The sequence below is a fragment of the Dendrobium catenatum genome, unplaced genomic scaffold, assembly GCF_001605985.2.
Source record: "Dendrobium catenatum unplaced genomic scaffold, ASM160598v2 fragScaff_scaffold_1122, whole genome shotgun sequence".
NCBI classification, from domain to species: Eukaryota; Viridiplantae; Streptophyta; class Magnoliopsida; order Asparagales; family Orchidaceae; genus Dendrobium; species Dendrobium catenatum.
In genome coordinates, this window is record NW_021319584.1 from 1,874,653 (window position 1) to 1,897,816 (window position 23,164).

Sequence of the window (23,164 nt, forward strand, 5' to 3'; positions counted from 1 at the left end):
AGATATTAATATATCTATTATTAAATATATAATTAATTGTGTAAATAATAATTAGTAAGTAATTTGTACTTAACATAATATTAAATTTATAACACATTATATTTTTTATTTTTAATTATAAATTTATTTTTAAGTTATAATTATATTTTTCACATTTAAATCCCTAACTGCTATAAATCCTGAAATATGTTACCAAAATTTTTTTCAGAATTTAACATTTGACATACCAAACAATTTTTAATATTTACCACATTTCAGATTTACTAAATCCGGATTTAAAGAATTTATTAAATCCCACTAAATCTAAATCCCACTTTGTTGCCAAACAGCCCCTAAAAGTCGCGGTCAGCTACGTTATACATCGTAATCCCCTAAGCCGGCGACCATTGGAAGCTCGGGTCCGGCGAATTTCGGGGCTCCGGCGCGGTTATTCTCCTTTACCCGTTCTTTTCATCTTCTTCTTTCCTGATTATCTCTCCTTGCTTTACCTGTTCTACTGCTTCTACTTCGAATTCTCCGGGGAGGTGAGTAACTGTAAGCTTTTCTTGTGTAGTATCCAATCTCTTAGCCGGATAGGGTTAGATTAGTGTTTCAAATGTTCTATAAGCTACAGCATTGATATTTTTTGAGTAAAATTGAAACAATTATGCGTTTTAATCTCCATGGTTTTATGACTAACAAGGGCGTCTGAGGAATTGGGGGATAATATGGAAATAGGAGGAAGCGGGCATGTTCAGCAGAAGCAACTGGAGGATTGCACTGTTGCTAAGTGAGTTTTTTTATCCCATTTATATGCTAGATTAAAACTTGGGTTGTTCTTACCAATCGCCATCATCAAAGTAGCCCACTTCGTTAAAAAAGCAGAGAAGTTAAAAAAAATTATGAATTCAAACAGTATTTCTGTATTTCTATTTTAATTTTAGGAATATTTATCTTCAATATTTCCATAAAGAGTTCTATCGGGTTGTTTGACTGCAAGTAGGATTTACTGAATATTGTAAATCCAAATTCGGTAAATTTTCAAGACATTAAATCCTGAAATATGATGGATGCTAAATCTGGTTAAAGACTAGTAAACTATTTGGCATATATTTTCAATGTTTAAGATTTAGATGAAGGAGAAGAAAATGCAAAATAAGGTGAAGTGGTGTGAATCTCTTTAATCATATTTGACTCGAGATTTCCTAAATACGGGATTTGATCTAAAACATAATTTAAGAAGGCAGTACGATTCATGTGGCTAAAAAAACCATCTGGCAAGATTTTGCCTAAATCTACGTTAAATTTTGGCTAAATCTTGCAACCAAACAATCCTAGAGCGTAGCTTTTGGTTTTGTTACTCTTTAAATAGTCTGTCAATGATACTTCGTATTTGCCAAATCTTTTGAAGAAGTGCAATTTTCTTAGACAAGCATGCATTCTAATGATTTATGATGCATGTAAGGATGTAATAATCACTCCGGTCTAAGAGCTTAGATGCATTTTACTTCACTTGAGTGCTAGATGATGTAGATGGAAGCTTTGCAGTGGTGACTTATGCTCTTAACTATATGATGCACAATGTGCTCCTAGTTCAAGCTTTCATGCACTTATTTTAAAAGTTTGGTTGTTCTTTCGATTTTTGAACTTTCTCTCTATTGTGTTTTGTATTTTAGATCTCCTGCTATTGTTCTTTGTGGTTAGGTTTTTTCCTGCAAACTGTTCTTTGAAAAAAATGCGATGCTAATGGTTTTATACAGATTTTTTCTGTATAGCTACTCGGATATGGTTTAGAGATGATTGGGAAGATCCCACATATTTGAAACTGTGTAGGTTATTCGTCACTAGCAATTAGAATTTTAAAACAAACTTGATAGATATGAATTCCTTTGCTCAACATTAAAAATATTGGTTTAAGCCATTTCTTGTTGTTGTGAATTGTTTATATGAATTTTATGGAGGTCTTTTATGCAATCATCCTTTTCCTCTTCTATTTTATCTCACTATTTTTGCTAAATAAGCAAGGATTGCAATGGGGTCTGAAAAAATGATAATATAAGAGGGATGTGCTTTATTTAACTTCTTCATTTCCAGTTTAAGTTTTTCTTACACTCGTTTAATTAGTGCGCGATGACATTGCTTCTTGGGGTTGAGCTTGCTACTACTCATGGCTATAATTGAGTTATTATGTATTATTATACGTTGAATAATCTGAAGCTGTTGGCACCCATAATTTGATATAAGACCCCCATTAGGTCTTGGATATAGAATTGAGGAGAATGAGTTAAACCCTATTACCATGCATTTCATGAAAAATAAGATTTAATCTTCATCCAATCATGCCTTAGCCGTTTAAGCCCTATTGCAATGGAATATTTGTGGAAAAATTGTTGAAATGCTGATTGATAATTTTTATTGAAGTTTTGAATGATTCAACTTGAACTTTTCTCCTCCCTTTGATATGAGAATGCATAAAAACTTCCAATTCCTTCTCCCCTTGTTAACGATGATGCATGTTTGATGATATTTAGGCTTTGAACTTTGTTCTCATCTCTTGAAAAGTTTCCCAAGCTTCCTGGAAAGTTTTGGGTCCTTCTGGAAGATCATAACAGTTTCTCCTAAATTTTTGGTTTACAAATTGGATGATTATTCTTGTTCTCGAAGTCTCCTAAATCCCACTTAAGATTCATTTGCACTTGCAAATGGTTATTAATAAAAAAACTGAAAGAAAATTTTATATGAACTCTTTAGTGTTGTAACTAATCCATTGAATATTATAGTTGGCTCTTCTGGTGGTGTGATAGACCTATTTAATGTTCTTTATTCATCTGAGGTGTCTGACCGAGTAATAGTCGCTCTTATGGGGTTGATCAAAGAATTGTAGTTGTCACATCTACTCATGAAGTTGTCCGAATAATGCTAATAGTATATTTAAAATAGCCTTCCAAAAGACAGGATTGGCTCAGAATAGCTAATCAAAGTGATTTGGCCCATCCCATGTTGAAGCTAATTGATGCATGCCCCTTTGGCAAATTGTTGTAGCTTCAAATTTCAAAGAGCACAACAAAACTATTCACTTTCATTCGCAGTGGTTTATTAAATTTTTAATAATTTGATTGTATCATAAATAAATGCTTAAACTTTTAGTTCATTTTTAAAGACTTAGATGATAGTATCATAAATAAGAAATATTTTATTGATATATATATATATATATAACAATTAAATAGTGTTGGTGCTTTGCTAGCATGAAAAAAAAAACCAATAAATAATTGTAGTGCGCATAGAGAAACTTAGCTTTATACATGGTGTTATTATATCAATCAAGCCTTCTTGGGCTTTTAATTGAACCACCTCTCCGAAGTAGCTGTTACTTTTGTTCAAATGCAAGGTAGTTTGGTCAAGTATTTTTCTATTTCTATTGGATTACATCAAGGATCACCTTAAGCCCATATCTTTTTGCTTTAGTCATGGATGTTCTCACTAGACATTTGCAAGAGGTTGTACCGTGGTGTATATTTTTTGCTGATGATATTCTTCTTGTTGATATGACTAGAGAGGGAGTTGAAGGTAAACTTCAATTTTGGTGGTCAACGTTAGTGTCTAAAGGTTTTCATTTGAGTAGATCTAAAACCGAATATATAGAGTGTAATTTTAATCGTAATAGATCTAGTGGGGGGATTGTGACTTTAAGTCATTAATAAGAGTATACATTTTAGATATATTGGGTCTATTGTCTGAAGTGATGGTGAAATAGACGGGATATTATGAGTAGAATTCAAATTGGATGATTGAAGTGGAAGAATGCATCAGGCTTGTTGTGTGATAGAAAAGTACCCCTTAAACTTAAGGGAAAATTTGATAAGATAGTAGTCAGACCTGCAATGATTTATGGTACTGAATGTTGGCCATTAAAAAAGAAGCATAGTATTAAGTTAAGTGTTGTGGAGATGAGGATGTTCACGTGGATGAATGGCTTTACTCTTAGAGACATGATACAAAACAAGCATATACGTGAAAAGGTTGGAGTTGCTTGAGTGGAAGATAAAATTAGATAGAGTCGCCTTAGATGATTTAGTCACATAAAATGGCGGCCTTTCGATGACCCGATTAGGAGATTAGATGCATTAGATTTTGGCTTATGTATACTTCATTTGGATGATTCCTTAATCAATTTCTTTCTTATTGAAATATATATTAATTTCAACATGATTAGTTTGATCATAGTAGACGGGGCTCTTGGCAATGATAATAATTGCTTGGTTGTCACTACTCGTAGTGGGCATCTTTAAACCTTTTTGATAGGATGTTTAAGCCGCATATATTTACAAATTTCATGGGTCATAGCCCTAAATTTTGCCTTAGGAGTGCTCCGAGCAACAAAATATCATTTTTCTCGTTTGAAGGAGCAATATTCATATGTGGATTTACGATCAGTTATAAATTTTGTCCAATTAGCTTCAATGAATATTTCTATATGTGTTAGTCCACTTTTTGAAGAATAGCTCATTTCCAATTGTCTTTTTAAGATGCCTTAGTCTTTTACAGAAGGTGCTGATTTTGTGGGATTATTTATAAACTAATAATACTAATAGGAAAATAAATATTAGGTCTACTGTGAGATGTATTGATGGATTTTCTTACTAACCTTTGGTAGCTTTCTTTGTCAATAAGAGTTGAATCTTCGTGAATCCCAATTTTGTTCGAAGTATCCATTGTCTGTAGATAGGCTTCTGTCAAAGCATCTAATTTCATTTAGTAAGTCTAAGACATATTTCTAGCAGATGTCCCCATTCTTTATCTTGTTATTTTCATGCTTAAGAAATATTTTAACAGACCAAGATTCTTTATTTCAGATTCTTTTGCTAAGATAACTGTTAGCTTTTTAATCTCGTCCTCATGATCACTTGTAAGGATGATATCATCACTATAAGGATTAGGATAGAGATTTTACATCAAATGATTTCTTGGTGAATTAAGTGTGATCATTTTGCCCTTAAGATTACTTATACCTTTTAATTATCATAATGAATTTCTAAAGCCAAACTCTTGGTGATTGCTTTAAGATATATAGATTTCTTAAGTACGTTGACTTAGTTCAAGTTAATCTAATTCAAATCCAAGAATAATTATCATATAGAATTCATTTTCAAGATCTTCATTCAAAAAAACATTTTTTTATATCTAGTTGATGGATTAACCAATCTTAATTAGCCACGAGAGAAAATACAAATATAGTTTATAATAAAGATCCCTTTGTATTAGTTGACACTTCCATCAGCTTTGTATTTCACATTAAAATCATCTTTGCGTTCAGTTTTTTTTTTTTTTTTTTCTTTTGGGAATATTTGAAAGATTCCACGTACATTTCTTTTAAGTGTGGATCTCTTCTTGAACAAAAATTTTCCATATAGGTACTTCTAATGTTTCTCAGATATTATTTGGAGTTTTTTCTACTTAAAAAACTTGTAATAAAGGCACAAAACTTTGGAGATAGTTTGTTGTAGGAATTATAATGACCGATCAGATGATTAATGCAATTTATTAAGCTTTTCCTGAGAGCAGCAATAGACATATTCAGATCATCATCAGAAATATTATTAACCTGTCCTCATGAATTGATGCCAACACTTAAGTAAGATTTTGGGTTATGACATCTTGTTGAAGGAGGTATTCTCCAAAAATTGAATAAAAATATTTTTTTATCATTACCAATCCTAAGGACTTGAATTTGAGTTTTGAATTGGTTCTTTATGGAGTGGTTTTTTTTTAAAATGCAATTGATTTCTAACTTGTCTTTTCATTAGAGGATCCATCCAAGTGTTTCTAGTGTAGGTATCAACAAATGATTTACATTCGATGTCATTACGAATAGTTGCAAAAGGCTAGGAGGTTTTATACGGATTACTAGGATAACAAGTTCAGTTTGCTTAGATAATTAGCATGTTTTTCACTAAAACACTTCAAGATGACTTGAATATCTAAGGCGAATTGCCACAACATGATTATATTTTTGTTAAAGGAGCATACATATTGAGCATTTTTATCTTTCATTTTTGGATTCCCTTCATAATTAATATAAAAAGATCAATTTTGCCTTGCCAATTATCATTTTCGAGTCCATATTGTTGAATTTACACTGAATAGGAAAAAAAAATAGCAATATAGTTTATACTATTGGTAATTTTGTTGATGAATAATTAGTTGTATAAAAGTTTAAGAATCAAAAGTACTAAGTTAGGGATTAGAGAGATTGTGACATTGATTGTCTCAATGTTAGGTACTTGTTAGTTTGACTTGTCCATAATTTTGTCTGTATAACCTTTTAAATACAAATGAAGAGATTAAAATAATGAAGCATATCCTGTCATATGATCCGAGGTTTTAGTCCATGATCGAATATTTTAGATTTTCATTTTGGACATGGAAAGCATTCAAGAGCATATAATTTTTATCAATCACATTGATGATGGTTTTAAGTGTATAAAATTTTGATTTGAGCTGGATAATCAACTACCTGAGGTTTTCCTGAGTACTAGCGTTGCTATGAGAACTTGATTCATGGCAGGAAACGGTGCTAGGGGAAAATATTCTTTCCAAAGTCATTTCATATTTAATCATCTTCGTGGTTTAAACAAGGAAGAATGATAAGGAAGGCTTAGAATTCTGAGAAAATGCTTGGAAGATGAAGAATAAAAGAGTATTATAGAGAAAAAAATCTCTCATCTCATAAACTAAAAGATATGAGAGGAGAATACTATTTATTTTTCTTTATCCAGTGGTTATACTAAATATAATATTTATAGGTGAACTATAACCAATAAATATGAAAAAGCAAGAATGCAATTAACCTAATCAATTATATTAAATTCAGAATTTAAAAATCTACAAAATAGAGATTGGTAGACTACATATAGAAAACGAGGGTGTGGATTGCTTAGCTAGAATATCATATGGCTTGGAGAAATTATTCTGTGCCGACACTGGACTGTTCGGAGGCGAATCAAAACACGCTACGCCACCTGGTACAACCGCGGTACATAACAAAAAGTGATGTGGCTAGTTTTGATTTGCCTCCGGACGGCGTCCGTATCCACACAGAATAATTTCACTTCCATCAGACAGAGTTGTAGCAAGGCTGGCAAAGCCAACAGTCGGGCCCATTGGGAGCGCATTAGGTGAGAGTAGCAGGCGCTGTTGCTTGCAGCAGTTGGCAATGATTGGCCTCAGGCTGAATAGGTGGAGAGGCAAAAATTGGATCCGGCTGTAACAAGCGGAGTGGCGTTTTGCAGGCTGTGGCATGGCTTGCAGTAGATTTTCTACAAGCAGCTTAGGAGATATTAACCAATCAAAAGTGAATGGAGAATAGTAATTTATAAAATTGACACTAATTAATTCAGATTAGATGGCTGCTGCTGCTATCAAGAGTTCTCTTTAAAAATATGATCCCAGTACTGAACAATTTCTCTTAAAAGAACATCATGCTAAATAATGTCATATCTAACATTGTCTGCCACTGTTTGAATCTTCAAAATGCACTCAAATCTAACTACAATTTGTTGGATGGCATTGATAATGATGTAGGCATAGCCGGCTTATTGGTGTTTCCCTTGCCAATTTTAATTCCCAAAAGGTGGGCTGTTGGTTTCCCTAATAGATTTCGGTTTCCTTGCTTATTAAATGCTATTTTGATGCTTCGGTTTACCCCCTTGGTGCTTCGATTTTCCCCCATTATGCTATGTGGATGCTTTGTCTTTCCCCTCTGGCGGCTGTCCCTTTGGTCCATGTTTGCTGCAGTTTTCTAAGTGTTCGTATTGGCCATTTGGGAGTTGCATTAATTATATGTATTAATTGTCTTTTTCCTTTTTTTTCCCCTATAATGGGGCTGTTTTGTGGCGGCTTTAGAATGATGGATATGCTGATTTTTGGATTGTAAACCTGGGGGTTTTCACTAGCTTGTGAGCTAGCCTCTTTTCCCTTCTCCTTAACTATGTCATCTCGGCCTTCTAACCCCTTCTTTTTCATCCATGGTTCTAACCCCTTCTTTTTCATCCATGGTTCCCTTCTCCTTAACTATGTATCTTTCTTCTCAAAATTTTTTTAAGCTTCAAGAGTGTAGTTGCGTCAATATGTCAAGTCTAACGTTTGTTAATGAAAAGTATCTTTAAGTTGTAATCTTTGTTGGAATATTTATGTTTGAAGAAGGAAGACCTGAGTCATTTACAATCCTGTTTTTTGGTTGCATTAGATAACTTCCAATTGGAATCAATGATTTTACCTTATGAGTGAAAAAGATCCATCTAATGAAGGCTGATTGCTTCTCAACTATTGCAGTGCACTGGGTACATGGTTTTTTTCGGTAGCTGGGGCTCTAATTGCAATCCCAGTGGGAATAAGAAAGAAATCTTTGGCACCTCTAGTCTTCTTTGGTACAACTGGGACAATGCTTGACATTATAATGGGTATTAGCCAATGTGAAAGGGAATATGCAGAAAGGCAGATGAAGCTGATGGAAGAACAAAACCTTGGCAGCAGTTCAGTTGACACATTAGATGTGGCTGATTCATAGAATATTTCATAACACAAAATTTTGATGAATATTATAATGTTTGGGTCATGGGTGAAAGACTATTATTTGAGGACATAGAAATACTCTATATGCTTTGTTTGTTGTTGCTTTTGTTTCTCCTAAATAATTTTGTTATATTTATGATAATTAGGTGTAGTGGATTCTTACTAGAGAATATTGAGTTCCCGCTTGATATCAATCTTGACATCGTATCATCCAGAGGCGAATTAGAGCACGCCATATCATTAGGTACACAACAAATGGGTAACGTGGTACGCTCTGATTTGCCTCCGGACGGTACCGGTGTTCGCACGGAAGAATTTCTCATCTTCTTGAGGGATCCTTGAGAGGATTGTGATATTAATATAATATTTTAACTTGTTCTTCTAATCTTATTTTTATAAAAAAAAAAAATTTACTAGCTTGTAATGAAGATGTATTATTGATGAATGAAAATTATTTTGTGATATAAATGAGTATTATCCAATTTAATCAAATTTGCTTATTATATTTTTGAATTTATTCTTCCTTTCCCATCAACTTAACCATGAAGCCATGCAGGCAAATTTTGGTAGTTATAATGCAAGAGTGAAATATTATGAAGCAGGTCATTTTATCATCATAAAGTGTGCCCTCATGCTAAATCTCAATGACTAACCTCAAGTGAACCAGCACAATTCAATAGATTGGATCAAGCCAGCTCAAAATTGACTTGAAATATAAATATGATGAATGCTTGCCATTTTTTAAAAACTAAAAATACAATAACAACAATAACATCAAGCCTTTGTCTCACTACGTTAGGTCGGTTATATGAATCTTTTTTCTCTATTGTGTCATGTTAAAGGTTAAATTTTCGTTGAAATCTAATAAAGAAAGATCATTTATAGTATTTTATAATCAAATCTTTTTAGGTTTACCTCTACTTTTCTTAACATAAGTCAAATTTAATACATCTACCTTCCTAACCGGGTCATCGGAAGACCGCCGTTTTATGTGACCAAATCATGTAAGGCAACTCTGTCTAATTCTATCTTCAACTGGAGATATATTGATTTTTTAAAAAAGACTTATTTCCCCTCTTTGCAGTCTTGCTTCTGATAGTAATTGTTTCTGTCCCAAGAAATTATTCATAGTTTGGTAAGAGAACACCATATCACAGATGAAAAAAATTGTCCCAACAAGAAAGTGAATAGATAGAAAAAAAATATAAAAACTGCTATCATCGTTGTTCTTCCTGCAATTGACCCTTTCTTATGCCCTCAATTTTATAAAATAAAATACAACAAATGCAGCAAAGAAAATATCCATCTTATTGTTACTATAATATCTATATATATTTCGTTTTTGAATGGCAAGGGAAGGGTTGGGCATGAGTAAGTAAGTACAAAAAAAAAAAAAGAGCTAGAAATGCTTAAACTGCTACAGCTACTTTGAGAGATTCCAAAATCTTGTCATCAATATCAAACTGTATCTGCTTCTTGTCCCTTCCAATGCTAACATATTCATCAAACCTCTCTTTCAAATCTTCAGGAAGATTGGTGGTGCTAGTCCATCCAAGTCTCTCTTTGGCTGCCCTTGGCTCTGCATAGAAATGCTGCACAAAACAGCCATGCGTTAGCCATCGCCAGCAAACATGGCAGCTATGTTGCATCGATACGGATACGGCGACACGGATACGACACGATACAGATAAGAGACACGTCAATTCTTAAAAATACAGGATACAGGTACAACGCAGACATAGCTTTATAATTTATAAATCATACATAAAAATTAAGAAAGCAATCGAAGCATAATATTTGAAATTACAAAAAAAAAAAACATAATTTGTAACCTTGTAGCTTATAATATCAAAATCCATCTTGGAAATGAGAGAATTTTGTTTGCAGCTGCGGAAGTAAATAAGACACGTCTTTTTTTTTTCAGGATTTTTTTGTTTTTCAACGGGTACGCGTTTTAGATACGCATGTCCTTTTGAAATTAAATAATAATTTAATTGGATACGGCTTTTCCGTATTTGACACGTATCGGTGCCATATCGGAGGCGTATCCGTGTATCGGATACAACACGTCTTTATAAATAGGTGTATCGGTGCAACATAGCATGGCAGTTAAAATGAAACAATTTACAGAAAAAAAAAAAAAAAAAAAACCCACCATGTTGCGAAAAGGAAACGCCTTCTTTGCATCAACTCCTACAGATTTTGGATCATAATGAATGATTTTGGCCTCAAGACCAGCTGCTTGTGCACATAGCTTGACCAAACCGTTGAATGTAACGGCTCTATCACTAACACAGTTGAAAATTTTCTGAGAGGAAGCAATGGGGTCAGCAACTGCAAGGGAAAGCATGCTGGATAGATCCCTCACATGTGAGATGTTGGTGAGTTGCATCCCTGATTCAGGAATTGGAACTGGTCTGCCGCGCACAATTCCTGCCAGATTTTTTGGCGATAGGGAAAAGTTAATATAGCAGTAGGGGTGCATCCGAGTCAAGCTGGTTCGGACTCGACTCATTAACAGGCTCGACGAGTCAAGCTTATCGAGCTCGCGAGTCAAGTTCAAACACGATTTCGAGCTCGACCGCTAAACGAGCTCGAGTTCGAACTGATCTACCGCGCACAATTCCTGCCAGATTTTTTGGTGATAGGGAAAAGTTAATAATGCAGTTCTGTTTGATTTGGTGCCAACTGCACAATTGATATAATTTGAATAGGATCATGATCACATCATGCATAATCAGTTTTAGGATTCGTTTGGGACGGTTTTTTTTCCTGCTTCTTAAAACAACTTTTTAAACCGCTTTAAGAAGCCTGAAGAAAGCCATCCCAAACAAAACCTGTAATCCAGATGGATGCAGAATTGACCGACATCAAACCAAACATAAAGATTATAATCAGTTTCTATCGATTCTCACCGGGAATGACAGAAAAAAGAAGAAGATGGCTACCTCTAATGTTTTCTTCTACTTGCAAAAATACTTAGTAAATGACTAAAATGAAACAGAACCAAGAATGTGAGAGAAGCCGAGCCATACTGTCAAAGAACCACTCCTCACAATCCTTGTTGTTTCCAGATCCTATCATGTACTGGGGGCGGAATATTGCCCAGCTACCAAAAGACAAATCTGCAATGTATCTCTCCACTGCAGCATGACCTGCATCATCTTTAACAGGATCCTGCAGTAATGGCATTCTTCAGTCTTAGTAAAAGACAGGTCGGCCTACAAAATGTAAGTTGCTTATAAACACACTGAATCGACACGATGGCATCAAAACCAAATGGCCAATACTAGCTTCCCAAGCCTCCGTCTACACCATAATGAGGGGAAATTATTCTGTGCGGACTCTGAACGTAGAAAATTATCCGGATTGTTGCTAATTTGTTGAGTATTTACTGCATATTTGTAGATACACAGTAAATATTCAGTTGGGAGTATTTGCTGAGTATTTGCTGATTTGCTGCTTATTTGCTGAGTATTTTAAAATAAGCGGTAAATACTCAATAAATAAGCAGCAAGCCAGCAATCAGGACGATCCTCTATGTTCACGTTCGGAGTCTGCACAGAATAATTTCCCCATAATGAGAGAACATTAGGTAGACCCCCACTTCCACTAGAAATATCATGACATCAAGCGATGCCCCCACACAAATATTTAGACAGATAAAGTAAATTCTAATTTCGTTTATTAAGAAGGCGAGTTTGAACAACAAATGCAACCAAACAAACAAAACTTGTCTCCAATAGAACAATTAGTCAGTCGAGTGCATACCCCTTCAACATGTGGGATCTCTTCAGTTGTCTTATAGATGCCAGCACTGCTGATGAAAAGAAACTGCTCTACTCCTGAAGATTTGGCCCAATCGGCTACAGGCCTGCACTTGATGAAATCTGTAACTATAGCAGAGATCTCATCTCCACAAACGAATGTAAAGTTTAAAAGAATTATCTATATTAAACAAATCCTTTCAAATCTATAGACCTGCAACTCATTCTCATTTGTGTTAAAATGAATAGACCCTTCAGGACTTAGCGAAGTCTAAAATTACAATCTGTTAATCTGACTGCTTAACATCAATAGAAAGAGTCTTGAATCTTTACTGCAATCAATGGAATGTGAAAATGCATGGAGAGAGAGAGAGAGAGAGAGAGAGAGAGAGAGAGAGAGAGAGAGAGAGAGAGCTAGTACTCAGTTGAAACTTGAAAGCAATACTGATAGAGATATAAACAATGGAAACACAAAATTACACAAGAAAGAGGAAAAAGAGAAAGACAAGGATTGCACATCATCAATTAGGAGTGGGAGAGGAGGCTCTTGGCCCCAACCAAGAGAAGGAAGGAAACCTAAGACAACAATCACACAACGAAGCAGAGAAATCATTGTTTTATTTCATAACTCACCAAATATTAATTCATTGACCTCTAATACAAAGGGGTTGTTTGGTAGCACTCAGGATTTTATCTAAGTAGGATTTCATAAATCCTCTAAATTCGGATTTCGAAAATCTCGAGGGGCCTAAATCATGAAAGTTGTTTGGTAACATTCATGGTAAATCCTATTAAATCCCGTGTGATTGTTTAGCTATAGAGCGGATTTAACGAGCAGACTCTTACTCTCTAGCCAATGGATTTCGTTAATCCGGCAAAAACCAGGATTTCGGAAATACGGGATTTAGCACGAAAAGGCAGAATTTTCCGGCGGCTTTCATCTTCAATGAGATTTGATTTTATATCCTGCTACCAAACAACCCCAAAGTATTTTGTATAGATGAGGATTCACAATCATAAGGGCATCTCCAACCGAAAATATCATTTTTCACTCCAAAATGCGGTGGAACCGAAAAATGCCGTGATTCATCTTCGAACGCCATTTTGCCCTGCAACTGTCGTTGTCTTTCTTCCGCAAGTTCGGTAGAGACCAACAAAATGGCGGAGATGAACAGTGCGACACCAATGTTCATCCGCGATCAAATGGCGTGAAAAATGACGGTCGGTTGGAGCAAAGCAAGATGGAGTTGCCCTAAAGGCTATAGCATCACATATACACATAGAGAACTAATAAGTTCACCACATGAAGTGCACTAAAAATTAAGAAAATTTTCTGATGATAACAAAGCAACAATTTACTTCACCGCGTCCAAATCCTTGCCATTATTATCCAACACCACATCGAATGCGGCCGAGCCCACAACCTTCCCCACATCCGCAGGGCTTCCCCAAACCGTCCGGCCGCCGGCACTCACCAACTCCTGCAAAACCAACCAATCAAGCCCGTGAATAAGAACCGGCAAAGAAAGGAGAATTCTGTTGTAACAGAACAGATGTCAAGTAATGGAATTCAACCGAAAATCTTGTGAAAGGAGGCTTCTTCATCTTGTCGGAACCCTCATCACCGACGGTGAGGATGGTGACATCGTGACCGGCGCCGAGAAGCTCGCGGGCGAAATAGAAGCCAATAACCGCGTGGCCGCCGCTATTGGTGTTTATGATGAGAACCCGCTTCTTCTCCGTCCCCGAAGACAGAGCGGTGACCGGAGCTGCTCCAGCTATGAGATGGGAGCGAGAGGAGACAAGGCGGGAAAGCGAGAGGCAGAGGAATTTACGACAGGAGAGGGGAGTTTGGAGCAGAGAGAAGGGGGAAGGGGAGAAGAAGAAAGAAGGGCACCTCCACGGGAGAGAAGCGACGGCGAGAGCAGTGGCGGAGTTAGCCGAAGACATCGCCGGTGGAATCTTGGGTGAAGCAGCAGCGCCGAAGCGTGGTTTACAAGTGAGGAGAGAGCGGATAACGCTTCAGAATTTTAATATTTTTATTCAAAAATTTCCAATTTAATTCGGGCAACTTAATTTCTTATAAATATTGGATTTTTAGAAAAAATTTAAGAATTTCTCAGAGGGATTTTGACCAACGGCTATTTTTTTTAATGAATTCACTAATTCAGAACTCTTTTGAATTATAAATTTATAAATATATATATCTAGAAATTTTTTTGATTATATTTTGAAGGAATAATCAATTATTCATTTTCTTTATAAATATATCATTTCAATTAAAATTACTCTTAATCAAAGATAATCTTTATCTTTTTACGAACAAAATTAAAGAACACTAAGATATGTAAAATTGAATCGAACTGATTTGAATTCAAACATATTTTTAATCCCGATTCAAATCTTGATTCGATTCGAACCTTATTTGAAATTTGATCAATCTCACTTTGTTCCTTGGAAATACACTAAAATGTTAGGTCAAGATATTTAGTCTAAATTTAAGGTTTATGTAGCATTATAGGCATCAACAAAATTATGAAATAATTATCATGCAAATTTTAGTTGAGTGATCATATATCATATTAATTTTAAAATAAATTTGAAGATTAAAATTAAATTTAAATTTATTCAATCATTATAATATCCATGGATATCACACTACAAATCTTCTTTCAACACATTATTGCTGCAAATTTCACACTTGTAATTTTAGACTATTTTCTTACTATTTTTAAAGCAATTTTTTAGTAAAAAATATTAAACTTCAAGAAATATTTATACTAAAAAACTGCTTTAAAAAATAATAAAAAAACTATCTCAAATGAAGCCTTCCATAGATAAGATTATCAGTTTAGTTTACCTGAAAAATGGTCTTCATGCATATTAAAAAAAAAAAACAAATAAAATAATCCAATTGCTAATTATCCTCATGCAAGCAGAAGACAAAACTAGCTCGTTAGATGTGTATATCAACCCACCTAAAACCTCTCACCAAATCTAAAAAACACAGCTCCAGTTCCTGAATTATGATCAACTGCATACTCCATCCTCACCAGCCCCAGCTTCGCGCCGACTCCATACGACGAGCCATAACCGACCCGGCGAAAGAACTCAGTTGGGTTTCCTTTCAAATCCTTGGAGCTTCCCAGATCATTTCCATGCTCTACAAATGTGTACACATGAGTGTTCCTCACTGGAATCCTTAATTCAGCAGCAAGCTGAAAACAAATGAAATTTACAGTTCTTTCAGCTTGTATTGCAGGTTATCAATGGCGGACAAGAATGTGAAATGTTGAATTCAATGTGGAGATCAAATACCTCTAGAATGTTTCTACTGGCACCGAGTTCCCCCATGTTGTACCCTCTTACAGAGTATGGCCCGCCAAGGGTAAAAGCATCGTAGCTTGGCAGATCGCCGACGCAGCCGCCGTAATGTCCATGAAGAACCAGAACAGGAGGTGGAGGTTTTCCGGCACCTTCTTCTACTTGTTTTAATTGAATGAAGCGAGTAATAGTTAGCTGGTGACGGTTGAAGAATGGAAAGTTGCTACCTATGCCAAGGCCTTGATCCAGCTATATAATTAATGCATGAAAAAGCCTGGTGTTAGAAAGCAGGCCTTGCTATATATATAAAATAAAAAGAATCCTATAAGTTTTTCACAGTAACTGCAACTATTTTCATTTTTTTTTTCTTTATTTGAATGAGATCATGTGGAATGGCTCGAAGTATTAGTGTATGCTGGCAAATAGATTAAACTTATTCAAACACTGAAGAAAAAAGAAAGAGCAGTGTAGAATAAGAGAGATTATTTTGTGCGGATACCGGATGGGATAACAGTTTGGTACCCGCTTGATACTGCGCTCGGTACCGAGCGCGGCACACTTTTGGGATGAAGTGGCGCATTTTTGTTAGTCTCTGGATGACGTTCGGACTTGGCACAAAATAAAAATTCGTACAATAAATATCAATAACATGAAAATTCTTTTGCAATCAAGAACTGTGATTTACCTGAAATACATTCCTCTCACCAACAACTGTGCCATTAACATATTTTGTATTGTCGCGGGTAATATTGGCTTGCGCAAATGCCATGCGGTCGACGCCAGTGCCGCTGAGGGTAGTGGGAGGTCCATCCATGCTCAAACCACCACTAGGCAAAGGCCTAGCACCATGAGTACAAATGCTACTGGTTTCATCACGAGTTGTTATCTCCTCCATCACCAGGCCATAGGTAAATTTGCTTTGACGTGTGAAGCTCTAAATAGTGCAAGAAAGTTGTTATTCCAAAGGAATAAAATATGAAATTTATTACACTTACAGAAAAAGAGGCATTTTTAAGACTGACCTCACTTATATTAGCCTTGAACCCCACTCTGTCAATCCAGACTGGTGGAACTTCATCTACTCCAGGCCCGCCGGTGAAGACTGGACTCATCTTTCTGCTGTTAAAGCAACTAGTACGAAATGTTCGGTTGCGTGGGTTGGTCACACCGTCTACATATGGATGCACATAATCAAGCTTGAAGGACAGATCATCCTAGACAATCAACAACATAAAATTATTAATAGAGTGAAAAAGAATTTATAGATGGTTATTATAGCAACATTATGAACGATAAACAAATTGTCTGTGCTGATGATCATAGGTTTTATGATAGGCCGGTTCTTCCTGAACCGGCCCAACCGCCCCGTCTAGGGCCAGTTTTAGTTTATAAGAGACGAGCTAGTCCCGCCTCCTCTTTGTTTGCCGCCCACAATAGTGGGTCCCACTATTCCAAATAAGTTTAAATTAGAAGAGGGTGTGGCTTGTATCAAAGAGCATGAGGTGTTTTAGGGTTAGGTTATGCTTGATTTAATTTCTCTTGAAGTTCTTTGGCGTCTTGTGCTCTAGACTACCTTGTCTAGAAATTTGGGAGAGACGATCCTCCTCTCGAATTGAGGATCATTGGTATCATGTTTTCGTGTTTGTTTGCCTTGATTCTCTTATTGCAATCCATCGTTTTGGGGTTGATTTCGCCAGATTTTGCATTATTCTCGCTGTTTTCACCGATTAATGATAGGTTTGCTTGAGAACTCAAATATTTCCCTTAGGCTTACTTGCGAACTCAAGTATTTGCTATCATTTTAAGCCATCTCAATTCCTTGGATTCAGAAATCATCCATGCGCACATTACTTGCATATAGAAACATATTAAACTTCTATGGCGCAAGGACCGGTTAAGAAATTATAAAAACGTACTGTACAAGCTGTTTGTGAAATCAATGAATTAAAAACAGAGGCATTAATTATTTTGGTGATAAAAAATGAGCAGCTACAAAAGCAAATAAAATCCCTCTTATCCCTAACTTCCATCCAAGGTATAAAAAGACCTCAACTAAAAATAGCAAATCACTTGTAATTTGACCACTAAGTTAAAATGCTCCAAACGAACTAGATATTAGCAGTTCCATTTGTTGAGTCTTATTTGACATTTTCTAGTTGGCCCCCGCATTTAATTCATATAGAATATATCATTTCTATAGAAATGAATGTAATTAGGTATCAGAAACTAATCATTCTTTAATAATCTCTGAGCTTCTATTTTTCTCTAGCGTAAGTTTGGATATGCCATCTGATCATGAAAAATGTTGAAATTCACATCAAGAAATATCCAAAGCGTATTAAATATTTAGGCATGCCCACCAACCTTGCCATCACTATAGTGTAGAAGAGAAGTTCACAGGATGATCGACAACATTTTTTTTCTTTTGAATTACTATAATTTAAAACTACGATTTATCTATTTATATAACTCGCCCTCAATATTTGGTAAATACATCTAAAAAAAGTTGTTGAACAATAAATGAGTAATATAAGAGAACTTATTTACAATAGATAAGTAGCATCTGCTGTTCCGTACATATAATTCTGATAGAGGTTTAACATAATTTTGATCTTTTTATATGTATATTATTAATACGACATCGCAAAATTATCTTGATCGGGAACGAATCTCGAAGCAAAAGCTAGTTGGAAACTTCAAAAATTAATTTTGGAAGAACCCGAACTCCGATTTCAACGAACTTATAGTCAAACTGAGCGTCTCAGAAATACGAACCCAACGACACCAAGATCAACCCAATCCAAGCCCAAATGAGTCCGAATCAAGGGTTCAAAGCGCTGTTGGAAGGTTCAAACCGCAATTTGAGTTACCAAACGGTCTCCGATTTTGACGAGCTTATACTCGAATCGAACGGCTCGACGAGAAGAATCCAACGAGCCCAAGATCGCCGAATTCCGACATCATTAAGGCCTTCAAATGTCCAACGAACGGTGCATGATCAAAGGATTCAATATCGGCCGTCCAATCAAAACACTCCCAATTCGCCCACGATCTCACGCCTATTTACGGGCTATGCCACTCCAGAAAAACTATAAATAGAGCCCTCATTCTACACCAAAGGGACTCAAGTGAAGAGAGAGAAGAAGAAGATGAGAAAGGGGAAAAGGAGATTCCTCACCTCCTCGACCACCGCCGGAGCTCTTCCTGCCACCTGAAGACGCCGGAACTCTGCCGGATTTTCGGGAAACGCCAGGAATTCGCAGAAGAGAGAAGAAGAAGAGGAGAAAGGGGAAAAGGAGATTCCTCACCTCCTCGACCACCGCCGGAGCTCTTCCTGCCGCCTGAAGACGCCGGAACTCTGCCGGATTTTCGGGAAACGCCAGGAATTCGCAGAACTTTGTAAACTTCCTGGAAGAAACAAATTGTATTCTGATTATCCCAACTTGTGGGACGAATCAGCCATCTGTAATCTACAAAATCACTAGTAGAACTTTACAACTGGGCGAGGCCCCATGGTTTTTTCCCTTTTTGGGTTTTCCACGTAAAAACTCTGGTGTTTACATTTTCTTTTCTGTTTGTGTGCGGAATACTCGTGCAACACTAAGACGAATATTTCCTAACTCTACTGCCGCGTATATTCTAGCACGCAACAATTATAAAGTTGATCGCATGGAAAACGTACTATTTCAGTATAAATATGTGAACAAATTCATGTTTAATAAAATTTTATGGTTTAATGGTTCTTTTATAAATTCAAAACTTGTTCTAAAGAAGTTTGTTTTAAACTTGTTACGAATATTCTTTAGAATGTATAGTAAGCTCCAAAATTCTACCCAAACAACCATTTCCACCTCGATCTCCAAGCTCTCTGTTAGGCGTGATAAGAGTGATATCAAATAGAGATTAGGATATTGGATATTGATATATGTAAAAGAGCTAATAGAACGATAATGATTTTAATAAATTCATATGATGTCTAGAAGACTGTCATGTATTATGCTAGGGTGTCTTAAACTCTTATTTCTTTACAAAATAGTTAATTAATAATGGCTTTTTGTGAATCTTAGGCCTGCAACTTCAAGGAAAGAAGCTACAAATAGGAATACAGCTAAATCCAAAGTAGATAGATCTCAAGCTATGAGGGACAAGGAGCAAATATTGATCCTCAATCTAATGAGATCAATGTTACTACTGATACAGTGTCTCATATGTGATAACAATATTTCAGTCAGTTCAAGTTTCCCAAACTCAGTCTGGTGGAAGTAGTTGCATTTCAATGGATAAATACATGAGATTTTTCTAAGATATGCAACCCCAACATTTTACAGGAGCAGAAGAGCCTATTGAAGCTATAAGTGGGAAACATTGATAGCATTGGTTCCTAATAAGGAATCTAAGGAAGAACACCCATAGAGAAGTTTTTATTAATGATCTACTAATAGAAGTGGGAAACAGAAAGCCACTGAGTTTAGTGCATTGCCTCCTAATAAGGATCAGCAAAGAAAAAAAAAGTGCAACCAAGGGTTTATGACATGGCTCATCCGAAAGTCAAGGAATCTATTGATGTTGATATGGGTATAAGTGTATAACTCCCATTCAAGATAAGCTTGTTAGAGCACTGTTATTAAGGGTGCATAGAATTATTTTGTCAACAGAGATTGTGTTGGAACGTCTTATTTTGATACATTAGATATGTACACTACACTATTAAAACATTTATGCCTAATGGATCCAAATTTAAATTATTATATTAGATCATATATTAAGAGTTAACAATGTTTATATGAAAAGAAAACTAAAATAAGGTCATGTTCAAGTGTTAAACTTAGTATCAGGGACTCCAAAGTTTATTTGAATATAAGATTCCAATGTATGTGTCCCGGTGGCAGTATAAGAAAACTTAATGAAACACGGTGCACGATGTGCTTCACTTCACATCTCTCTGTCGTGCAAATCATTGCAGCTACTGCTGAAGCATGCGCATATTTAAATTTTTACTGCAGCATAGCCCAATCATTCAACATCTTGGTGCGAACCTCATATATTTCGAGCCGAATAATATCTTCTGCTGACACAAACTAGCTTTATTCTTTAATTGTAAATTCACACCATTTTATAATATACTTCTAATTCTCCCAATACTCATATGCACAATCCCACTAACTTCGCACTTGGTTCACTAAACGTGTGTTCTTCTTCTATTAATGCAACCATGCGATTATGTGCACTCTTTGTAAAGAGCTGCCATTTGATATATTATTTCCTATAATTTCTGTTCTGAAGAATAAAAGCAATCAATTTTTAGTAAATTTTGCGTGCTTGGATACTGCCTATTTAATTTAGACCCATGTAAAACAACAAATTATCACTATAATTAAGTAAACCAGGCTTCACTGATATTTCTACGCATGAATCCAGTTTATGCGACAATTTAGAGGTTGTGTACCCAACACATATTTTACTTATTTCTTCTAATCACTTATGCAAATAACAACATAGTTTCCTAACAGGTGAAGTTAACATATCATCTACAGAATGGTTCAAATATCCAATGAAAGCACCAGCATAATGAAGAAACACATTACTACTCAACTTCTTCATTCCACTAAACAGCAAGGCAGACAAGTTAGCGTGACTTAGAAAAACATAATATAAATGAAAATGCTTAAACAGTGAAACAGAGGAGTTCCAGCACCCCGTTACTCAGAAATCAGAAACATGAACAAGATACCTTAAAGTGTTTTCTATTTTCCAAGCACATGAAATAAAAAACTAAGAAGTTTTGCAATCAAAAGTTAACCAAAATTTGAGAAGACAACAATAATTTGATTAAACATGATATGATACCTGAGGGTTTAGAAGATTGCTTGATGTCACAGAACCTATTATGGATCTATTAAGCCCTTTGATGTTCCTATGTTCAAAGGTAACTGTTCCACCAGGTTGAATAGACGCCTAAAATTACAAACATTCAGATGTATGTGAGAACACACAAAATGTACTATAATTGACTTTTAATACACCAACTGAGCAAGAGTAAGGAATGACAAGAAGAAAGAAATTTCAGTTTAAGAGCATGCAACACAAAAGTTAGTCATCAAGAATACCAATGTTGGTCGCCCATTCCGTCCAGGTACAATATTCCACTCTGTACTAACTTCGGCAGATTTCTGTTCCAACTCTTTAAGCTTGATTTCAACTATAATTCCTCCTTCATTCTTTTCATCGGGTCTTGGATTCACCTCAATGTTGGAAAACAGAGCAAGTGAATTTATGTTCCTCAAAGCTTGCTTACCTGCCTCAATATTGAAAACATGCCCTGGCCGTAGCTGTAACAAGTTTAACCATCAAAAGGTTTTCATGGAAGTTCAAAACACAGGAACAAAGATTACACTAGTAATTGACAAAAAAAAAAAAATAATGCAAATAAATCTCCAGAAGGCTAAATAAATATTCCTAGGCAATCAGAGCAATAACAATTCATAAATTGAATCAAAAGATTCTTATGGCGGGCCTTTCTAGGGCCTTCGAAGCCATGCAATCACGGTGACAAAACGCCATAGCATGCTATTTACAGAGGCTCAGTTTAGAATTTCAGAATATGGGAAATAAGAGGTATGGAATGAGGACCAAAATGCATGAAAGTTGTTGGTTTCAAAGATGATATAGCAAAGCCCCAGCTCAGCAAGCTATCACAAAAAGACTCCGTAAAGTCCATCTCCAACTTTTCCCATCCTTTAATCTGTTACAAGGCAATTATAAGGCTGACCAATTTTCTTATCTCTGGGTAAAAGGATGATGAGATAGGACATATTTTCAATATCATTGTCAACCTAGCTTTTATTCTTAATCAATACCAGCTTCATCCAATGAGGTCCAGCATGCTAGTCTGATCTGTTTGAACAATCAACGTGGTGCTTGCGTTAGCTCGAATCATCTCAAAAAGTTGTTTGTCTTACAATTCAGGCGCTCCAAAGCATCAACAATAAAGATGGAAATTTATTCCATCTTCAATGGAACATATTATGTAGAGAAGTAGTGGAAAAGCTCATTTAAATTTTATTACATCATTATGCACAAAGTGTGAAATTACATACAAACTTCTATAAAATTCTTTCAATGAAAATAAATCAAAATTATTTAAAAAACAATCTCCACCAAGGGCCCGCAACTTAAAGAGGAAGAGAATGTACACAAATTGTAACCTAAAGGTCATAAGAGGATCGATCCAATGGTTAGAACCTTTAATCCATGTGCTCAATGATGTCTACCAAGATTACTTGACTTGTGGATCCCACGATCATTCAACACTCCCCTTCAAACTGAATGATATGAATCTACCATTCCAATTTTACTTACAATATTTTTGAATGTAGGGTTGTAGAGTCCTTTAATGAGAATATTTACATGTGGATGTCCTTTTGGCACATATGATTGTAAATCAACACACTTTTTATTTTCTCTTTTATGAAATATCTATCAACCTCCACATGCTTGATAAAATCATGTTGTACTAGATT

General features: G+C 35.5%; 3 protein-coding genes across 4 annotated transcripts; 1 reads left to right on the forward strand and 2 right to left on the reverse strand.

The window, feature by feature from the left end:
• The first annotated feature begins 311 nt into the window (after positions 1–311).
• Positions 312–8,695, forward strand: LOC110108844. Of its 2 annotated transcripts, none has more exons than XM_020839675.2 (3): positions 312–534; positions 683–769; positions 8,314–8,695. In XM_020839675.2, the coding sequence occupies exons 2-3, from the start codon at positions 708–710 to the stop codon at positions 8,546–8,548; spliced, it is 297 nt and encodes a 98-aa protein (XP_020695334.1). In that variant the 5' UTR covers positions 312–534; positions 683–707; the 3' UTR covers positions 8,549–8,695. The 2 variants fall into 2 exon arrangements, with proteins under 2 accessions (XP_020695334.1, XP_020695333.1); XM_020839674.2 differs by having other exon boundaries at positions 313–524.
• Positions 8,696–9,756: 1,061 nt separating this feature from the next.
• Positions 9,757–14,347, reverse strand: LOC110108845 (chloroplast stem-loop binding protein of 41 kDa a, chloroplastic). The gene is made up of 6 exons (XM_028698691.1): positions 13,896–14,347; positions 13,680–13,801; positions 12,325–12,427; positions 11,589–11,730; positions 10,709–10,986; positions 9,757–10,145 (listed from the first exon to the last, which is right to left on the reverse strand). Exons 1-6 carry the CDS (start codon positions 14,268–14,270, stop codon positions 9,963–9,965), a joined length of 1,203 nt encoding a protein of 400 aa, XP_028554524.1. The 5' UTR covers positions 14,271–14,347; the 3' UTR covers positions 9,757–9,962.
• Positions 14,348–15,180: 833 nt separating this feature from the next.
• LOC110108842 (protein TOC75-3, chloroplastic) lies at positions 15,181–21,973 on the reverse strand (the record flags this gene model as incomplete). Its single annotated transcript, XM_020839672.2, is given in 6 exon segments — positions 15,181–15,538; positions 15,639–15,893; positions 16,330–16,578; positions 16,667–16,858; positions 21,492–21,599; positions 21,752–21,973. Coding segments are annotated over 6 exon segments (1,266 nt in total), but the record flags the coding sequence as incomplete, so codon positions are not given.
• Positions 21,974–23,164: the final 1,191 nt, after the last annotated feature.

What these genes read in the sequence shown, in the direction of transcription:
- LOC110108844 (XM_020839675.2), top strand. Translation starts at nt 708, where the DNA reads ATGGAAATAGGAGGAAGCGGGCATGTTCAGCAGAAGCAACTGGAGGAT. An exon ending in GAGGATTGCACTGTTGCTAA is followed by an intron (nt 770 to 8,313) that starts GTGAGTTTTTTT and finishes CAACTATTGCAG; the next exon opens with TGCACTGGGTACATGGTTTT.
- LOC110108845 (XM_028698691.1), bottom strand. Translation starts at nt 14,270, where the DNA reads ATGTCTTCGGCTAACTCCGCCACTGCTCTCGCCGTCGCTTCTCTCCCG. An exon ending in AAGGATTTGGACGCGGTGAA is followed by an intron (nt 12,428 to 13,679) that starts GTAAATTGTTGC and finishes CATCAAGTGCAG; the next exon opens with GCCTGTAGCCGATTGGGCCA. An exon ending in TGAGGAGTGGTTCTTTGACA is followed by an intron (nt 10,987 to 11,588) that starts GTATGGCTCGGC and finishes AAAATCTGGCAG; the next exon opens with GAATTGTGCGCGGCAGACCA.